The sequence below is a fragment of the Peromyscus californicus genome, unplaced genomic scaffold (assembly GCF_007827085.1).
Source record: "Peromyscus californicus insignis strain IS unplaced genomic scaffold, ASM782708v3 Scaffold_3__1_contigs__length_106647218, whole genome shotgun sequence".
In the NCBI taxonomy this organism is placed as follows: Eukaryota; Metazoa; Chordata; class Mammalia; order Rodentia; family Cricetidae; genus Peromyscus; species Peromyscus californicus.
The window spans coordinates 59,794,744-59,813,143 of record NW_026294551.1 but is presented as its reverse complement, the minus strand read 5'-3'; the positions used below and the strand labels follow the sequence as shown (position 1 = coordinate 59,813,143).

General features: G+C 52.1%; 1 protein-coding gene across 2 annotated transcripts in view; it reads left to right on the top strand.

The window, feature by feature from the left end:
• Positions 1-3,038: 3,038 nt before the first annotated feature.
• Pmp22 (peripheral myelin protein 22) overlaps positions 3,039-18,400 on the top strand; it is a 30,156-nt gene continuing 14,794 nt past the window's right edge. The window contains exons 1-3 of one of the 2 annotated variants that reach the window (XM_052757855.1): positions 3,039-3,199; positions 4,672-4,788; positions 6,296-6,395. In XM_052757855.1, coding sequence (XP_052613815.1) covers positions 4,711-4,788; positions 6,296-6,395 — 178 coding nt within the window. In that variant the 5' untranslated portion in view covers positions 3,039-3,199; positions 4,672-4,710. Of the gene's footprint in view, positions 3,200-4,420; positions 4,515-4,671; positions 4,789-6,295; positions 6,396-18,400 lie in introns of those variants that run through there. The other variant, XM_052757856.1, reaches the window with a different exon arrangement.

Sequence of the window (18,400 nt, the reverse complement as noted above, 5' to 3'; positions counted from 1 at the left end):
CGGTATGTTGTCAAGGCAGAAAGAGCAGGTAGCATGGACCCTTGCTAACGGGGCACACAGCAAAATGGAGCTGACTTGGGGGATACTGACACACACGTTTGGTCCTCTGGTGTGATGTGCTGAGGGGTTAATTTGTGTCATGTTGGAATGCTCTAAAATGATGCTGGTTTTCTTGCACTGTTAACACTGCGTGTATATACCCATTACACAGTAGATTTCAGTCCTGCAGAATCTGCAGTTACAGAGAACCAACTGGACTTCTTTGCTTATACATAAGCTAGTGTTTCCAGGGAGAAGAGCCCTGGGTTATCAGGTTCAGGAACACCCCAAATTCTTTCCAAGCTCTCCATTTCCTGCAGGGCCTCTTGGGATCACTCTCTTCCAGAGGATACACAGCGAATACTGTCTCTTTAAATAGTAGAGGCTGAGAACCTCTCAGGCCACCATGACATATCCCAGCATTGGACCAGCCCCTGAATAAACTGGAAAGACGCCTAGTCCAGCCTCAGTCACAGGGAGCTCCACCAGAGAACATCCCAGGGAGCCTGACTGGAAGCAGCAGAGCTCAGATTCCTGTCTGCTGTGGGCATCTGCTGTCCTGTGGGGAGGGCTTGCCTTCCATCCTTTGCATTTGACTGCAAAGAAATCTGTGTGGAGGAAGGCGTTACACCGTTGTTCTGGTGAGTTTTATTGGCAAATGATGCCTCTGGGTAGTGTGAGTGGCAATTCAATTCCCATCCATTGTAGCCTGCCAATGGAAACGACTGTAATGGAGACAGCACAAAGGTACTGAAAATGACAGGGACTCCGGAGTTCTTAAGGTTTTGCTTAAAATCCAGGTGTGTATTTGGCTGGGGAGGCAAGAGAGTGGTCTGAGAGCACCTAGAACCTGAATACATCCAGATTGGAAGGGAAAGGGGCACCTAGGTGCCCCCCCCCCCACCCTAGTGCAAGCAGCAGTATTCACACTGCTGGCATTCGGGGCTGGGACATGGCCTCTCCACCTGTGGCCAGCAGGCTCTGGGTGTGGCTAGGCTTGCTCAGCACTTCCTCAGTAGCATTTCCTCTCGAGCCCTGAGAGATGGCCAGGAAGCAAGAGGCAGCAAGGGACAGATGGGGTCACCTTTCTGGCAGCTTGTGGTGTGTCTGTGACCCAGGAGATTGTTGACTAAACTACCAAGTTCAAACAATGGGGAGGAGCAGGCTGTGGCTGTGCCTACGGCCACCCCCTTTTCAGGGTGTGTAGGAGACCGCCTTTAGAAGTTCCCTGAAGAGACAGAAAGGGAAGAGAATCCAGCGTTAGAGACGATGCCACCGAGAACGCTTAGAACAGATGAAGTTTTAAGCAAGCAGGAGTGCAGCAGTGACTTCCAGGACACATCCAACCTGAAAATGACCCATAAAATAGAAGGCTTAGATCCATTTCCTCCCTCATTCCCAGGCCACGTGCACTCCCTCCATGTAGCCGTTTAGCTCTGGGTATTCTAATCTATTTTAGTGCAGAGGTGGACAGGCCTGCCTCGTAGGGCTGCGAACGTTAAATGTGGTATTCTTATAATAGGGGTGCGTTTGTGGCCTGGGCCTGCATTGTGTTCCAGACACACCGCTAAGGGCTTTGAGCATATCTTCTTGATGGATCACCACGCCCTTCAGCGCAGGCACCAGTAGCTCTTCCCAGAAACATTGAAAACATTGGAGCTGGTCAGTGAGTGCTTACAACGGGGAGGGAGCTGGCTGATTAGGTGTGCCTGAGTGCAGAGCCCGGACCTGAGCGCAGAGCTGGGACCTCAGCCAGTGCACACCTCATCTCCCCTCCTCCTCCTGTGTGTGCCAAGCCCAGGTAAAACACCTGGCGCAGACAGGCCATTGAATACAAATTTCGCGAGTATTCTTTTTCATCTGGTAAGAAAATTTAAAAGATCATTTGTCTGAAGAACCCTTCAGATTTATTTATTTATTTATATTTCATGAGCAAGAATCTACAGTTAGTTCAAATAGTGGCTACTTTCAAATAGCAAAATAATATGGAACTATTTGAGTCATCTAGGGCTTGATGACACACAACTCACTACTCATAATAGGTAGGGAGGGTGTGGATGTGCCGGTAGAGACTTTTAACATGTTGGCTCCTTGCTCAGTCTGCCGGACAGGACACAGGTGACCTGATGGCTACTTGGGCACATCTCCAAGAAGAGCTGGCTAGCCTCTCCCTCTATAACTCTGGGAGGGCCACACTCAGGCGGCTATGAATCAGCTAGTTTCTCTGGCTGATCTTCCGCACCTCTCTCAGATGGCCGGTTCCCTCACACCCCCTACCCTCCAGGCCAGGACTCCAGCCAAGACTGGGAGCCAGGCCAGATTGCCTCAGGCAAACTTCGCCTGGAGCTTATATGCGGTTGTAATCTGGTGTTTGCCAAAGCTAGGAGGAACCGGGTCCTAGGGCTCCCTGTCTCTTTGTCAACCTGCCCCTGGCCCTCCGATTCTGGTCCCAGCAGGGTCCTCTGAATCCCAAGAAGCCAGCACACTTTCTAGGTACAAACAGGAATAGCATGGCGGGGATGGGTGTTTTGGGGACAAGCCCAGTTAAGACCCCAGCGCAAGCGAGCCAGGTGTGCGAGGCCCCAGAGGTCCGGGCTGTGGGTAGGAGAGGGGATCCAGTCCCAGTAACCCCGCATGGGCACAGTCCACTTCGGTGCTCCCGGAAACCGAGCCCTGCGCAAATGCGGCATGATGCCCGGCAAGCTTTACCCATGTAGGAGTAGGGGGCGAAGGTATGATTTACTGGTCAACGGTAAATCAGTACCACAGAGCTAGGGGAGGTGGGAGGTGAGAAGCCCAGGGGCCTCCGGCTTCGAGTAAAAGTCTAGGTTTCGCCGAGATCTGCTTTTTCCGGAGTGTCTTTAAGTCCAAGTAACTGTCTCGGGCAGTCAGTCGGCGCCCCGCCCGCCGGCCCCCTCTCCTCGGGGAGGCCCGCCCTCCCGCACACGCTGACCCCGGGACACACCCTTCTGCAGCGACGCAAACAGGGCGTAGTTCCCGTTAAAGGGGAACGCCGGGAGCCTCCCACTGCCCCCTTGCTTTGCGCGCGCGCAGCCCCGCAGCACAGCTGTCTTTGGGGGACGCCAGCAACCCAGAGGTCGCACCGGAGTTTGTGCCCGAGGCCACACTGCTCTGAGACAGCTGTCTCTTTGAACTGCAAGTAAGTTGGTAGGGAAAGTGAAGGAGGTGGGGGGGGATAAACCTGTGCATCATCTGGAGATGGTGCCCTAGAGTGGTGACCGGGCTCCAGCCCCTCCACAGGGCCGTCTTGTGGCGGGAGCGCTGAGACCCCTGCCTGCTTACTTTCCTAGCCTTACCCCAGGGACACACCTAGGACTTGCCTCCACAGCATTCGGACCTCAGGGTGGTGGCGGTGTCTGGATAGAGGGTGGCTGGGGCAGCCATGCAATTCTTTCCAGACGATGTACTGTTAAAATACCTAGGATAGTATCCCAGACCTCTAGCCCTTCAGGTCCTAGCTACAGGCCTTATCTGTTCTTGCTCCCTGCTCCTTGAAGCCATCCGCTGTAATTTTAATTTTCTGTAAAGCATGGAAAAATCCTATTTATATCTGTGCATTCCTGGGTTTTTGATGTGTTCCTTGGGAGGAAAAGGGAGGTGTCTGGGATCGAATATTTGTCAAAACTATTCTGAAGTCTCCTTGGCCCAAGGTTCTGTCCTTAACTGGTCCACCCAGCTGCAGCCATCCAGGTCTTTTCACAGCTGTACACATTCGCTATGGATCACCCAAGCTTTAGCTCCCTAAAGTCTTGTGAAGTGAAGGGATAGGATCTCCGGACTTCAGAAAGACACCTTGCCAGTTCTGATCTGTGGGAATTCTCAGACTCAACCAGTCCTTTTACAGTCTCCTTCCCGCTAGTCAGCGGCACCCCAGGATAGGGCTCCTGGAGCATCCACTCGGGATGGAAAACTGGACGGGGTACGCGCGGGGGCCCTGCCTGTGGCGGGCTCAGTCTGGCTGTCCGTGGGGCCGTTGGGGGCGGCGGGGAGAGCGTGGAACTAGCTGGGCTGAAGGCCCTTAACCCCCTGGGGGGCGCAGGGAAGGCGCGGAGCCCCGCGCGCGGGAAGCTCGGGAGCCGGGCAGTCCTCCAGCCCGCCTGCTCTCCCGATCCCGGAGCTGCCAGCGTCTAGGCTGAGCCCAGGGCGGGGCGGCTCCTCTCCGCTGGCAAAACCCGGTGGAAACTTGGAGGCAAGTAACGGAACGCGAGGCACCCTGGGGTCTGGGAAAGCAGCCTCGGGCGGCGGGCGACCCCAAGCCGCTGGATACAATCCTGGCGCCACCCGCTGAGCCTTCCGCCCCCCGGGGGAATCCGCCCCGTGACTAGGGCAGGGATGTGGCCTCCCGAGTCCCACGAGCCCCGAGAGGCGCCCGGGCTGGGCGGAGGCTTGCTGTGGCCTCGGCTCATCCTTCTGGAAACTCCTCTCCAGCGCGCGCCTCCCGGGGTGATCGAGACGTGCGTACCACTGGCTTGTTTTGTTCCAAAGGCAAAAGATGTTTGATCGCGGGCGGGCGCTGGGCGGGGATAGGGATGGCGGCTGCCGCCCCCTCCCGGCCAGCTGGGCCCCCGGGCCAGGGCCGGAGGCCTCACACCCGCCTCCTTCTCCGTGCAGGCATCGCTCCACCGAGCCCGAGCCCAACTCCCAGTCACCATGCTCCTCCTGTTGTTGGGGATCCTGTTCCTCCACATCGCGGTGCTAGTGTTGCTGTTCGTCTCCACCATCGTCAGCGTGAGTGCGGGCGGGCGGGCAGGGGAGGCTCCCCGCGGGGCGGCAGCTATCCCTGCTCTGGGTTCCCAGGTGCTTCTCCAAGTGCCAAAGCTGGGATGAAAGTTGCAGACAGCTGAACATCTCAGAGGCCCAGGGACGTTTGGTTTGGCACTTTCTGGCCACCCTTTTCTTTTCAGTCCTGTGAGAAAGTCGGGCCAGAGTCAGCGGTAGCAAGTGAGCGAGAACTGCAGGAACTTAGCTGGTCAGGTTTTGAGCCAAAGGACAGCAGGGCAGATAACGTGGTTCTTGGCCGCCAGTTGATAAGATTGGGCTGCATTTTTTTTCCTCCTTGATGTAGCCTCTTTGAACTAGGTGGGCAATTTATAAAGTCTTACCCCACCCCCCAAATCATAGCTCAGACGAGTTGTTCCATTTATAAAACTCGTGAGGACTTGGAGTTATCAAGTTAAAATCGACTTATCTGGAAGGAAAGTTTGCAAGTCTCTAGGCAGTATTGCAGCAGGCTTGTAGTATCTTAGTGGACTGCCCTCCACTGATAAGAGCTGACCAGGGAAATGACTGGTTATGAAGCTGTCAAACACGGTGGATTAATTCATTTGTACGTTTATTTTCTTGCCAATGAAGATGGATGCTTCTGGCCTTAATGACTTAGTGTAAGGCAAGGTGGAAGGGTGGTTTCTGAGAAACAGGTTTGGGATTTGTAAGTTGCTTTGTTATTTACAAGGTCTTCATTATGGCCGTGGTTGATGCTCATCTTGACAGCAGTAGGAACGATCAGCTCCGTTGGCACAGGGCCTGGTTAGCAAGCCTGAAGCCTGGGTTCAGTTCCTAGCAGGGCTTGAACTTACATACAGTAGTGCATGCCTGTAATTTCAGCACTTCCTGAGGTAGAAGCAGAAGGGTCAGAAGTTCAAGGTCATCCTTGGCTATGCAGAGAGTTTGAGGACAGCCTGGTCTACATAAAACCCTGACCCCTCCACGCCTACTCAAGAAATATGTATGTAAAGAAGTAGTCTTAGAGAGGTCACAACTGGGAATGAGGCCCAGAAGGTATATGTGTGGGGGTGGGGGGGGTGGGGGTAGAGCTTGCGTGCAGTCGTCCTTGGGCAAGTCCCTGGTTCCTACTACGCCACAGGCCTCTTCGCGTGGTAGCATGTGTATATGTGGGTGTCTCTCTCTCTTTGTGTGATATCTTCCTATTTCCGAAGTGCTTTTCACACACAAAACACGACTCCCACCTCGACGTGGTATCTGTATCAGACTGTCACCTCTCATTCCTGGATCACAGTTGTGAACTTTACCAGGGAGTGGCCTGCGCTGAGGGCAGGAAGGGGGAGGGGCAGGCCTCCAGGTGATGAGGCTAGGGAGTGGCCCGTGCTGATCTCACTGGGCAGGATGGGGTAGGGCAGGCCTCCAGGTGACGGCTGCTCTGTCACCCTCACCCTGCCCCCCTTTTCCTCCCTCCTTCTTCACTGCTACACTGACTGGGGCGTTTGATTCTTTGCAGCAATGGCTCGTGGGCAATGGACACACGACTGATCTCTGGCAGAACTGCACCACGTCCTTCTCTGGAGCCGTCCAGCATTGCTCCTCATCCTCGGCAAGTGGTGAGGGACTAGTTTTGTGCTCTGCTCGGAGTGGTCCTGAGGGCTCTTCTTCTGCACCCCAAAAACATCAGTTCTTGAGGGTCTGGTCTAGAAAGGCCCTACTGGGGGGGGGGGGTGGAATGTGTCACAGAGTCACGAAACCAACATGAGAGGCAGGGCACAGCTGTCTCACGAGGGGGGTCTTTAGTATCACCGTGCCTCCGCCTGAGCCTGTCCCGGTCACTTTGTGTAATGGTCTTTGTGGGTAAAGAAATACGGACACAGGTAAGCAGAGGTGGTAACATGCCGGTTCACCGAAAGTCGATCCCATGGCACCAGCTGATACTGTGGACATACTTGGTTTGGTGACTCTCCATCAGAAATGTCCCGCGTCTTCTCACTGCAGCGTTAGGCAGTTGAGACTTCCGGAAGATGGCCTGGCCAGGTTTGCCCCCACCCCTGTTACCAGACAGCCTTCCTAGGTCTTGAGCCTCAGTGGTACCATTTAGCATCATAAGCTGAGCCCGTGGGCCCATCTCCATAGACTGTGTTTCTCCTCTGCTCTCACTATCTTTGGCTGTGGCTGAGAATGAAATTGAAGGAACACTAGGAGGGCTCCGCAGGGAGCCTGTGTAGAGGTGACTAGGGGGCTGTGCTGGTGGGTGTGTAGTCAGGAGAATTCTGCCAAGACATGGTCTTACGTTTCCAAGGATGGGTCCTAGGTTCAGGGAGGCCTGGAACTCTGGCTTTAAAAGGGCCAGTTAAGGACAGCTTCCAATCTTAACTGTAAACTGCTCTCTCATGTTCAGTTGAAGATGCCACACTCAGTGAGAGGGACTAGTTAATATCCAGCCCCACAGCAGGCAGTGAAGTGACTCTGGGCTCCCTGCAATCTGGTCCCTTGGTTGGGTTTTTCTTTCTTATAGACTCTGCAAGAGTATCATTGAAATGTATCAAATGAAAGACCCTAGACTCAGCAGAAATGGGAACTGGTAACATATTCATAGGGAGGACAGGTAAAAAGCTGTTTTAAAATTTCACCATTCTGGGGCTGGGGACAGGGCCAGACCCCAGTCCTTTTGAAATGGGTAGTTCTTCATCTGAGTGTGTGGGACACACTAAATTGAAACCATCCTAGAGGTTGCATGGTGAGTTGGCAGCCAAGTCAATGAGCACCACTCATGAGCGCCTGAGAACGTGATGAGAGCGCTCTTGGTCCCCCCCAAAGCCACAGCATCAGGTTTCAACCGCTTCAGCCTTAGGGTCTTGGCAGAAGTGCATTCAGAAGACATTCAGGATGTGCAGCTTCTGGCTCACCGCTGACACCTAGTGGTCAAAAGTGGCAAGACCGCCTGAAAAGTCAGCTTCCTCTGGGGCTTTGGCTCTGGTGTCCACAGGCGCTGTCCCCAAGTGGCATCTGGCCACGTGGGGTTGGCACAGAATCGGAGACTCTTTAGGCCCGGAAGGAGCAGTTTTGGCAGGCATATTAAAACCGCCTGAGTTTCAGCTGAAACGAGGAGGCAGAGGAACTGCTAAATTGTGTACATATTGTCTGTGAGAGAATGGCCAGTACAGCTGGGTAACCCGTTAATTGGCCCAAACTCTGCATCGTCCTACACAGTAAAAAGCTGTCCCGTGATGCCAGAAGCACACGTCAAAGACACTAGTGCTCTTTTACAGAGGAAACTTGCCTCTCAACTTCTCTGTGCCTGACAGATTCATCTTCCGGGGTTCTAGCCTACAGTGATTCTGCTCCGTTTGTTAGTGTGTTCCGAGTCTGCCGGATGGCTTTTCTGGGAACCCCAGGTCATAGCTCTGACAATAATGGGCTTTTGAGGCATTCAGGAAAGGTCCCAAAGAAACCGGGCTTGTTTCCACTTGGGCTTATTCTAAATTAAGAGTTTCCATCTAAACTTCCCGAGTAGTAATTATCTCGATGACGTCTCCCCCGTGTGTCAGCAGGTTTCCAACTAAGCTCTGAGTGATCAGTCCCCTGGGCCTGCTTTGCCTGTTCCCTGGTGTTCAACAATGAGTAGTGCGACAATAGAGTTACAAAGTTACTTTTAAAACACTGGGCCACCTTCATGAATGAACTGTGTTGCGTTGTTCTCCAAATTAAATGAAAATGTGTTTGTTATTAGAATGTTGGGAGCATATTTTTTGGAGTAGTCATTATTGATAGTGATTTGTAAAGAAGAGGTATCAAGCATGTACCTCCATGTACATGGTAGGCTTCCTACCTCCCTTGGGGTTTTGCTACAGCCAAGGTTGGTCTTGAATTCTTGGGTTCAAGGGACTCCCCATGCCTCAGCTTCCCCGAGGAGCTGGGATACCATAGCCATATGCCACTGTTTAGCTCCCACCTGCTCTTTCTCTGAAGGGAATTGATGCTCTCTTCCTCTCTCTGGGGGGAGGGGGGATGCTCTGTTGTCATAGAAACCACGGCTATGTGGATGTGGACTGCTAGTGTGTCCTCTGAGGCAGCCCAGTGTCTACACTGTCAAGGCGGAAGGTGTATCAGGTCTTTTCTCAAAGCTGTCTCTTCACACTGGATCTGGTTCTACCTGTCCTTCTCGGGCCCTCAACCTCTTCCCATACTCTCAGTTTGTTTCCAAACTGATTCGCTTACTTTCTAAGTACTGCCTGCCTAATCCCTGTTGGAGGCAGAGGTGAACGGCTCTGTGGGGCCCACCCCAAGACTGGGGAGCTCCTGGCTTGGGCAGTCAGGGACCTTGCGGCTGCTGATTGATGCTGAACCTCGCTGAGGAGTCAGGATAAGTGTGGGGGCATGAGTCACTCCCTGTGAAGGCACACTGGGCCAGGTGCCCGAGGAGAGGGGGCAGGCAGACTGCGCCAGAGTTCAGGAGGAAGTGGAGGGTAGTCTCCAGTGGGAGGCAGAATATGATCCCTCCTCCAAAGGGCAGGCAGGATTTAAGTAAATACAGGCAAGCGGGGAGATAGGCTCTGTCTGGACAGTGACCTACTGCAGGAAGACAGGACGTGGTAGACCAGTTGACTGGTATTCTGGTTAGTGTTAGGACTGTCTCCACCGGGCAGAACATCTTCAAATGTTAGCACCGCAAATGAGTTTATTTCCCCCTTTTTTGAGGAAGTCGGAGCACCGCAGCCCGAGAGATGCATGGGTTTCATGACATTTTTAGGAAACTAGGTACTTTCTAGGTACTTCGCCATCTTTTGGGCTTGGTTATCATCCCTCATGAATGTAAAGGCTGCTAGAGCTCTAGCTATCTCATCCATGTCCTCAACAGCAGGGTGAACAAAGCAGAGAAGAAAGAATGTACTCTTTCCACTTTTAATAGAGTGTGCCTGGAACACACATTTGTTCCTTCCTTTTGGTGGAGCTTAGTTACCAGGTCATGCCTTACACATTTACAAGAAGGCAGAGAAATGGAGTAGAATTGTCAACAGTTTCTCTCTCCCTCCCCCCTCCATCTCTCTCCCTTCCTCCCTCCTTTTCCATGCTCTCTTCCTCCATTTCCCTCCTCCTCCTCCTCCTCCTCAAGTGTAGTGAAATCTTGGAGTCCTTTATCAACGCTTGTGGAGCCTCGGTTTCTTCCAGTCCAGCCTGCTCTTCCAAACGCCAGACTTGTGTGTTCAGCCACCTGCCGGAGAGTTCTGCTAGGCTGTTTAAGAGGCCCCGCCCAAGTGGCCGTCTTCAGAGTCATCCTGCACCTTGGCCATTCTTTGCCACTGTCTAGTATCTTAGTGAAGAGTGCTCCACCGCCCAGCCTGCCCAGCAGGTGGAGGCCACCCTGTGCACACTACTCCTCCTTCCCAGAATCCCCGTTTCATAAGTCATCCCATCCTCTAACGTCTACAGTCACAGTCCCCGACTTGGGAGAGCCACCGAGGCAGCTTCTGACTAGATAGCGCATGTCTGTTCTTGACCCTCTGTGATAGGTCTTCCTATCTAGGAATAGATCTAGGATAAAGTGTTTAAGAAGAAAGCCTGGTTCCATCACTTGGTTTTCCAAGCTTCCTGAGGCCCCATTGGCCCTCATTTCCAAGGTGACAGCCGTGCCGTGGTCCAGGGGAATTGGCTGGAAGGGCCACTTCCTCACCTAGCCCTCTCCTTCCATCATAGAATTTCAGCACTCCCATTGCCCCTTGGATGGAAACGCCCCACTTCAGGATTCTCCTTTCTTCTCTCCATTTCCTGCCTCTCTCCTCCATTCTCCCTCCCCCGGTATTTCACCAGAGCTGTGCTGTTGCACCTGTGGTGTGACACAGAGAAGAGAGCTGAAGGGCAACCACCCAGGGAGCTCAAGTGATGGCGGGCAGCATCAGGAGCCATGCCGGGAACGGGACAGTGCATTGAGAGCGTGGGGGGCTGCCGTGTGTGCTTGAGTGGGTGGGTGGGTGTGGGGGAAGGGGGTTAGGAGTTGGAGACTGAGAATGACCCTGGGGTAAGCTGTGTGGACATTTGGGAGAGGCTCTAGGTAGGGGGACCACTGAGCACAAGATCGATCACAGGAAGGAGAGGAATAGCAGAGGGGCAGAGTGGGTCAGGACGGGGAGTGTCCAAAGATCCTTCCAGACTCAGTAAGAGCTGTGCCCCTGGAAGCTCATCTCACTTCCCCGTTCTGTTGAAACCCTGTCTGCTCTAGACTCTGGGGGGATCTGTTTTCTTCTAGAAGCATTCATCAGGCAGACTCTGCTGGGCTCTTACCAGGAACCCCAAAATGTTTGGCTGATTATTCTTAACACTTTTTTGTTTTTTTTTTTTTTCTTTTTTCTTTTTTTTGGTTTTTCGAGACAGGGTTTCTCTGTGTAGCTTTGAGCCTGTCCTGGAACTCACTTGGTAGCCCAGGCTGGCCTCGAACTCACAGCGATCCGCCTGGCTCTGCCTCCCGAGTGCTGGGATTAAAGGCGTGCGCCACCACCGCCAGGCTTTGTTTTTTTTTTTTTTAAAAAACCTTATCTGCTTTCTATATATTCCTCCCTGGAGATATTTATTTTTATAATCAGACAACAATTATAGAAAGGATTTTATATTAGAGAAATGAGTTTTAAGCTGCAGGCATGGTGAATAGGACAAGAGGGTGGTGTCCACAGCATCGCTGAGAGGCAGAAGTGACTGGGGCCTTGGCTTTCAGATAAATAAGGTCTGTAAACTTAGGCTCTGGTGGGTGCTGAGCCTTCTCCGGAGTCCCCATGAGGGAGCTGAGGAGCCACTGCTCCAGGTCTGGGCAGCACATGCTTTGCTGTTAAGTGAATCTGTACCTTGTGCTTTGAATTTATATATTTTTTAAATGTATAGAAGTGATCTCCAACTCTAGATTTCACCTGTGTGGATCTGACCTGGAGCAGAAGGGTTAGATCCCAGGCTGCTTGGGTGCCTGAGGGTTAGGAGGGCTCAGCCTGGCCCTGGTCTCCCCACTGCCTTCAGAGAACTCAGCTGAGGTCAGGCACAGCAGACTTGCCTTTGGCACGACTTGACTCCTACCCCATCCCTACTTACTGAGTGCTCTGTTGTGTGGGAAACCGAGGGCCGTGACCACAGAAAGTGTGTCCATTCTTGACACATCTTTGATTTTAGAGAGTGTCTACTCAACCCAGAACGTGAAGGGAATAACCACGCCCAAGGCACGCTTTGCCTTCTCAGTGGTTGGAGACGCCCTGTAGGTCCCCTGGTGACATTGAACCTCTCAGCTGCAGAGAACCGCTCCATCTCAGAGTAAGACTTCCTTGCTCTTCATTTCCATGCTAAATGACAGCAACACACAGGTGTGGGTGGCCTTGCTCGAGCTGGAAACGGGGAAAACCTGTATCTCGCCAGCATCGGTCCCACCAAATGCTCTTGGTGGCCTCTTTGGTCCTTGTCTCCAAAATGGTGCCAGACTTTATCTTACTCTTCCATTTGGTGACACTGTCATTTTGGCAAGGACACCAGAGCATTTCCTTGCTGTGGCTCAGCTTCAGGTCAGACTTCCGGAAACCCAGAGACCCTCTGCATTTATCGGCTCATGTTTCACTGCTTAAAGTCTTGGTGGCTCCCCGGGCCACCAAGACTTTAAGCAGTGAAACAATGGCTCTTCATTTTACAGGATCTCATGGGTTCTCCGGCAGGAAAAGCAGTCTAGGGGATGGGATGTGATATTTGAACTCTTGACTTTCCTGTCGGATGTCAGTATCTACGTTAATATGGAACCTTCACAGTCTTTGCCATTTAAAAGCTTTAGCCGTGAGGCTGAAGTGAGAGGATTGCCTGAGCCCAGGAGTGTGTAGACCTGCACAGATAACACAGTGAATCGTCCTTTCGTGATAACCGGTTATTATAGTTATTATGATGCTGCATTGTAGGTTATGATATCAGCTGCATCTGTCGGGTTGCATTGGAGCCCAGAAAACATCCTTTGCATTTTAAGAGCAGGGAGAGCTTGGCTGTAGCTGACTTGAGGGCATGGTGGCCTCAGAGGAGGATGTGTGGGCCTAGGGACTGAAAATACAGTCACTGGCATGCAAGAGCCTCAGACTATCACTGTCCCCATCAGTCTAGAGACACCTCTGCAATAAGCCCACTGTGCGTTTGCCCTGCTAGTGATAGGAAGCACCCAGCTTCCAGGGAAGCTTTTCCTTTCTGAGGAGACACCAGTGAGCTGCAGCCGTGTGTCCTTCACGTGTGTGGAGGCTATCCTGTACCGTATGTAGACTTTGTTCCAGAAACTGGGCACACAGAGGTGTAAGAAAGACCAGGTTTCTGCCCCATGGAGCTCACAGTTAGTTGGAACAATCCTGAGTATAGAAAGTGGGGTTCAGAAAGTTGTAGAAGTGTGGTAGATTGTTATCCCTGGGGAGGAAGGAGCAGGTGCTAGGAGGCCTCTTTGTCCACAGTGAAGGGTGGGCATTTTGAAAATGATTTCTGGGGAAAGGCAATGGACCAGTGAGGCGCTGTGGTGATGTTCCAGGCTGAGAATGATGGGCAGTGGCAGTCTCTATGACAAAAATGATACAAGCACTATGCCAGGCATTCTTGTTAGAGTCCAGCATTGAACCCACATTGGAACTGTAGGACACTGGTAGAGGCTTGGCTGGCTGGTTGGGAGGAGGGGAGGAAGAGGGGCGCTGGTGATAACCTTGGCTGCTGCATTAGATGTAGGGTTGTGGAAGCATGATTAGAAATGATGTCTAGGTTTGTGGGGGCAGGAGATAGGTACGAGATGGGGTCTTGGACTGAGTTAGTAGGGATGGAGGAAAACGGGCATCGGAGGATAGGAACCAGGGTTGGATTTGCTCATCAGCAGTGTCAGCAAAGTCTCTTTTTGGATTTAGCAGTCCCTAGGGACCAGTCTCACTGGATCCCTACAGTTGGACATCCTGAATCTGTGAGGGGCATATTCAGGGTCCTGAGGCTGAAGAGAAGGCAGAGGAGGAACACAGTCTTGAGCTGAGCCTGGGACAGAGGTTAACGGGGATCTGCTAAGGAGGGAATCTTGGGACGGGCAACCTGTGATGTAGAGGAAGTCCATGAGAGGAAGACACTTAAGAAATTCCGTTGTTTAGCCCACAGCTTCTGTCGCCCGGGGCAGTCAGTCCTGGTGGCCTTCCCCGTGCCGGGATTCTAGACTTGGGCTCCCTGTGTTCCATTGCTCACCTTCAAGAACTGGAAATCTTCCCAGTGGCCTTTGAACCAGCACGGGGGTGACGGTGGTCTTTGTTTGACGGAATAGTGGAGGACTGCTGTTTCCTCTCCTCCTTCCTGTGGCTTCTCTGGAGCTAGTGAGATTGTCCCAGGGTCCCCACTGGCTGGTCTGGGTAGGCAGCGAGTGTGCCATTGAGAGCCTCTGAAGTGAACCCATGGATTTGGCTTAGCTGACTGGGGAAAAAAATCAGAGCTGTCTCTCCATGCCACATCATCTCTCTCCCCCTTCTCGACCTTTGGTGGAGTCCAAATCCAAAAGGTGCCAGGGAAGAAAGACATCGACTCTTATTTCAAGTGCATTGTTGACTCTTCAGGCACTCCAGTGCATTGTGGTGGAAAAACAAGTCAATGAGACCCCGGGAATCCAGCACTGGTCTATCTCTAGCAAGCGGGACAGTCTGGTACCCTGATGGCTTAACAGTTATCTGTGCTAAGGACACACAGTCAGAGTCCTCACTGCACAGGTCCCAGGGCCTCTGACATCCAGGGCATAATTGGTATGTAGGTGGACCCAAGGAGGTGGCTGACCCTTGAGCTTGTTCTTGGGAGTTAGACTATCAGGGGACCCAGGGAACACAGAATGGCTTTGTGCATAGAAAGGGGTGGGTGGCATACTGTTCCTGGTAAGTGTGGGGACTGTGTTCTTTCTAGCTCCTGATCTCCACGATAACCTTTTTGTATCTGGTGGGGGGAGAGTGGAGGACTTTGGTTTTTCTTGTATGGAGAAATCTCGTAAAACCCAAAGATGTCATAGACAGCCCCTCCACTCCCTGTCCATTCTCGGTTCACAAGGATTAGGCTCTGCAATGGAATCTGCCTCTCTCTCTAGCCTGTTTCTGTGGCCAAACTCAGTGTTTTCAAGTGGGCTGCCATGGTCAATGATTTTGAAAACTATTAAACTGTAGAAGTTTATCAAGCTTTTCTTATTTTTTTTAAACAAGCCCAACTTCTGGTGGCCTCTAATAATTCACTTCATGTTGTGTCAGAAAGAGAGGCTAAGGTACTGGAGCATGAAACCCTACGCCCCCTTTTTGATATCGACTTGTGGATTGAGTCTCAGGATAAACATTTTCTGCAGATCTTCCTGTTTCCCCGGCTTTTTAACAGGGTACAGACGAAGCCTCCAAAAGCTCCTTCTGTTCAAGGAACCCAGGGACCCAGCGAGTGCATGGGGATCCCTGTGCAAATCCAAGACCCAGTGCGCAGAAGAGCATGGGTGTGAGAGCATAAACTAGACTGAGAGGCTGGTTTGTATCTTCCACGAGCCTGTTAATTAGGAGTGCAGGTATCTGAGTACTTGTGTGAATTGAGCATCTTATCCAAAAGGTCGGCAGCTGGAGGTGCCTCTGGTTTGGGGTGTTTTTAGACGTCGAAACACTTGCATATGCGTTAGCCATGTTTGGCAAGGGACTCAAGTCTAAACTGGAAATGTGTTTATATACAGCTGATATTCGTCACTGGCAGATAGACAGTCTACATATTCAGTGCACCTATCACTTTGGGTCAGGTGAAGAACTTTCCACTGTGTCAAGTCAGGACAAATCTCTCTCACCTGCCAGTCCCACAGCTGCTCAGACCCGACCAAGTAAACACAGAGACTTATATTGGTTACAAACTGTATGGCCAGGGCAGGCTTCTCGCTAACTGTCCTTACAGCTTAAATTAATCCATTTCTATAAATCTATACCTTGCCACGTGGCTTGTGGCTTACCGGCATCTTCACATGCTGTTTGTCATCGTGTGGCGGCTGGCAGTGTCTCTCTGACCCAGCCTTCCACTTCCCAGCTTTATTCTCCTCCTTGTCCCGCCTATACTTCCTGCCTGGCCACTGGCCAATCAGTGATTTATTTATTGACCAATCAGCAACACACTTGATATACAGACCATCCCACAGCACTTCCCCCTTTTTTTCTTCTTCTTCTTTTTTTTTTTCAAAAAGGAAGGTTTTGTGAACATTTTGGGTGTTTGGATTAGTGACAGTCAACCTGCTATCGTGTCATTGGAGTCCCTGGATGGGAGGGTTTCTTTCTAAACCCCCCACCCACCCCAGCACTTGGTGTTCACTAATGTCCAACTGCAGGTTGCTCCCACTGAAACACCTCAATTATCGGCTGAAAAGGCCTCAGGAGAGGTGAGCCTCCATGGTCTCTGCGCCCCAGGGCCTTGCCTTGCTTTTCTGTTGATAGACTTGTTGCAGGGGTCATGGGCGAAGTTAGCTTGAGCCCCTATTCTCGTCTCAAACTGCTGGGGGGAGGGGTGGAGGCCCCTGGGACAGGACCCACACTGGACTCGGGGCCACCAAGCTGGTGGGCGAAGGGTAAGCAGAGGCCACATTGTTCAGGGTGGAGGCTGCTTGGAAATCCAGCTATTTCTGGAATGGCATTCATACCGAGAAAGAAGGGAAAATGGTGATTTTTGTGTGATGGTGGTGGGTTGGAGATTTGGGGGTGGGGGTCCTGCTCTTAGGGGCTGTCATGTGACTTTGAAAATAGTGCAGCACTGTGCCTGTGGGAGGCACTAACTCCTGCCTTTGTGATGGACCAGCCCTGATGGCTTTTTCTTCCATCTCTCCAGTTCGTGTTCTGTCTTATCTACCTTACATTTTCAACAGAACTACTTATGATTTATGGGTCGGTTTTGGTGGCCCTGGAGACCAGACCCATAACATTGAGTATGCTAAACAAGCCACCGATCTACTCAGCTACACTCTAGACTCCTGTGAGCTCTCTCTCTCTTGAATCAGAAAACCATTCACAAATTGCCCAGGGAGAAGCAGAGGTCAGGGAGAGGCTGGGTCAGTGCTGGTAATGACGGAGGCAGATGAACTGTTCGTGTCTTCTGAGCCCTTAACCATCTAGACTGTAGGCCCTAGGCTAAGAATATAGCCGAGGGGGCAGATGTATTTCCTTCTCTGCTCAGCTGGCTTCTGGGCAGGAATCTGACCTTGAAGGGAAGCTTGGGTGAGCCAGCTCCGCCATCCCCTGTGTGCTCTGGGGGATGGGCCTGTCTACAGCCTACAACCTAACTCAGAAAGTTGTCTGTAGCCCTGGCACCGGGCAGCAGTCTTCACTGGAGCAGCAGGCCCGTGGAGAGCATGCAGGCTTTTTCATTCCGGTTCAGCGACCCAGGGTTGAGATTGGCTTAGACTTGGCACCGAGAATTCTAGCAACGTTTTCCTGGGTATCCAGTCTGCATTCCATACTAAGTGAGCTCTGGAGAAGGGCAAGAGGTTTCCTTGGATTATATACTCCGTTATTGCAGGCTTGCATTTAGCGGGGAGCAGAGAATTGCCACAGTGGGGCTTGTTCACCGTTGCAAATGGGCAGCCTTCTCCCTGACTTCCGTTTCTCTCTGCTGTTGTCACTAGCCTCTTACTTTGCTCTAGCAAAAGTGGGCACACCAGCTTTGGAGGCCAAAGTAAAGCCATCACCTGATTCACTAAATAAGCGTTGGTTGGCTAAGTCAGCCGCACCCACTGGTTTACGCTCTCCCTGACTTTGTCCTACAGAAGGCACCTGAGTAGTCACGGCCGAGGTCCAGTGACCTTCAAAGCTTGATCTGCCGGCTCACTGCAGTCAGCTTGCTGTGTAGACAGATAACCGTCTGCTGATGCTTTACAGTGCTGCTGTGCTGGGGAAGAGAAACAGCGACGTCCAAGTTGTGTCTGGATGCTTTTTGGAGTTCTAGTTGGTGCCCTGGTCACACCAGTTCTGTGAAGTCTAGTCCCCGGTACAGCACTGCTTTGTGTGACCCGGATGGAGGCGCCTAGAATGGAGCCTCGAGTCACAGCATGAAAAGTTGTTTCTCTGCTGCTAGCACCGTCTGAGTGGGGGGGGGTGGGGTTGGCTTTCTTTTCCAAAGCTCCTTCCTCCCTTCCCATTTCTCCTTATTTCTCTCCCTCCTCCCTCCTTCCAACGGGATTGAACCCCAAAGCCACTTGGATCAACTTCTGCACCCTCCTTGAACAGGGCTTTCACATCAGTCCGAATCATTGCAGCCCTGTGATCTGGGATAGTAAGCCAAGCTAAAGAAGGGCACTTCAGTTCTCCAAGAGGCATATGGCAAGTTAAGTGGGTGGCCAGTAGAGCTACTTCAGGACTGTTCCAGTTAGAGCACATACACATATGACTGCTAGGGAGGGCCTGGCTGTGCTCATCATGGCTTGAGCCTGTTCTCACATGGACTTAAGCACCCACCCTTCTGCCCTGGCCACCCCTCTATTCTAAGTCTGAGAAGGAGTCTGGCTGGGGAGAAATGTTAGGGTAGCTGAACAACCCCTTTAGAGCATTGCAGGCTTCCCCTTGAGCGGCCAGCTGGCCGAGCCAGCCTTGGGACTGTCATGGAGGCTGCTTTCTCCAAGGCC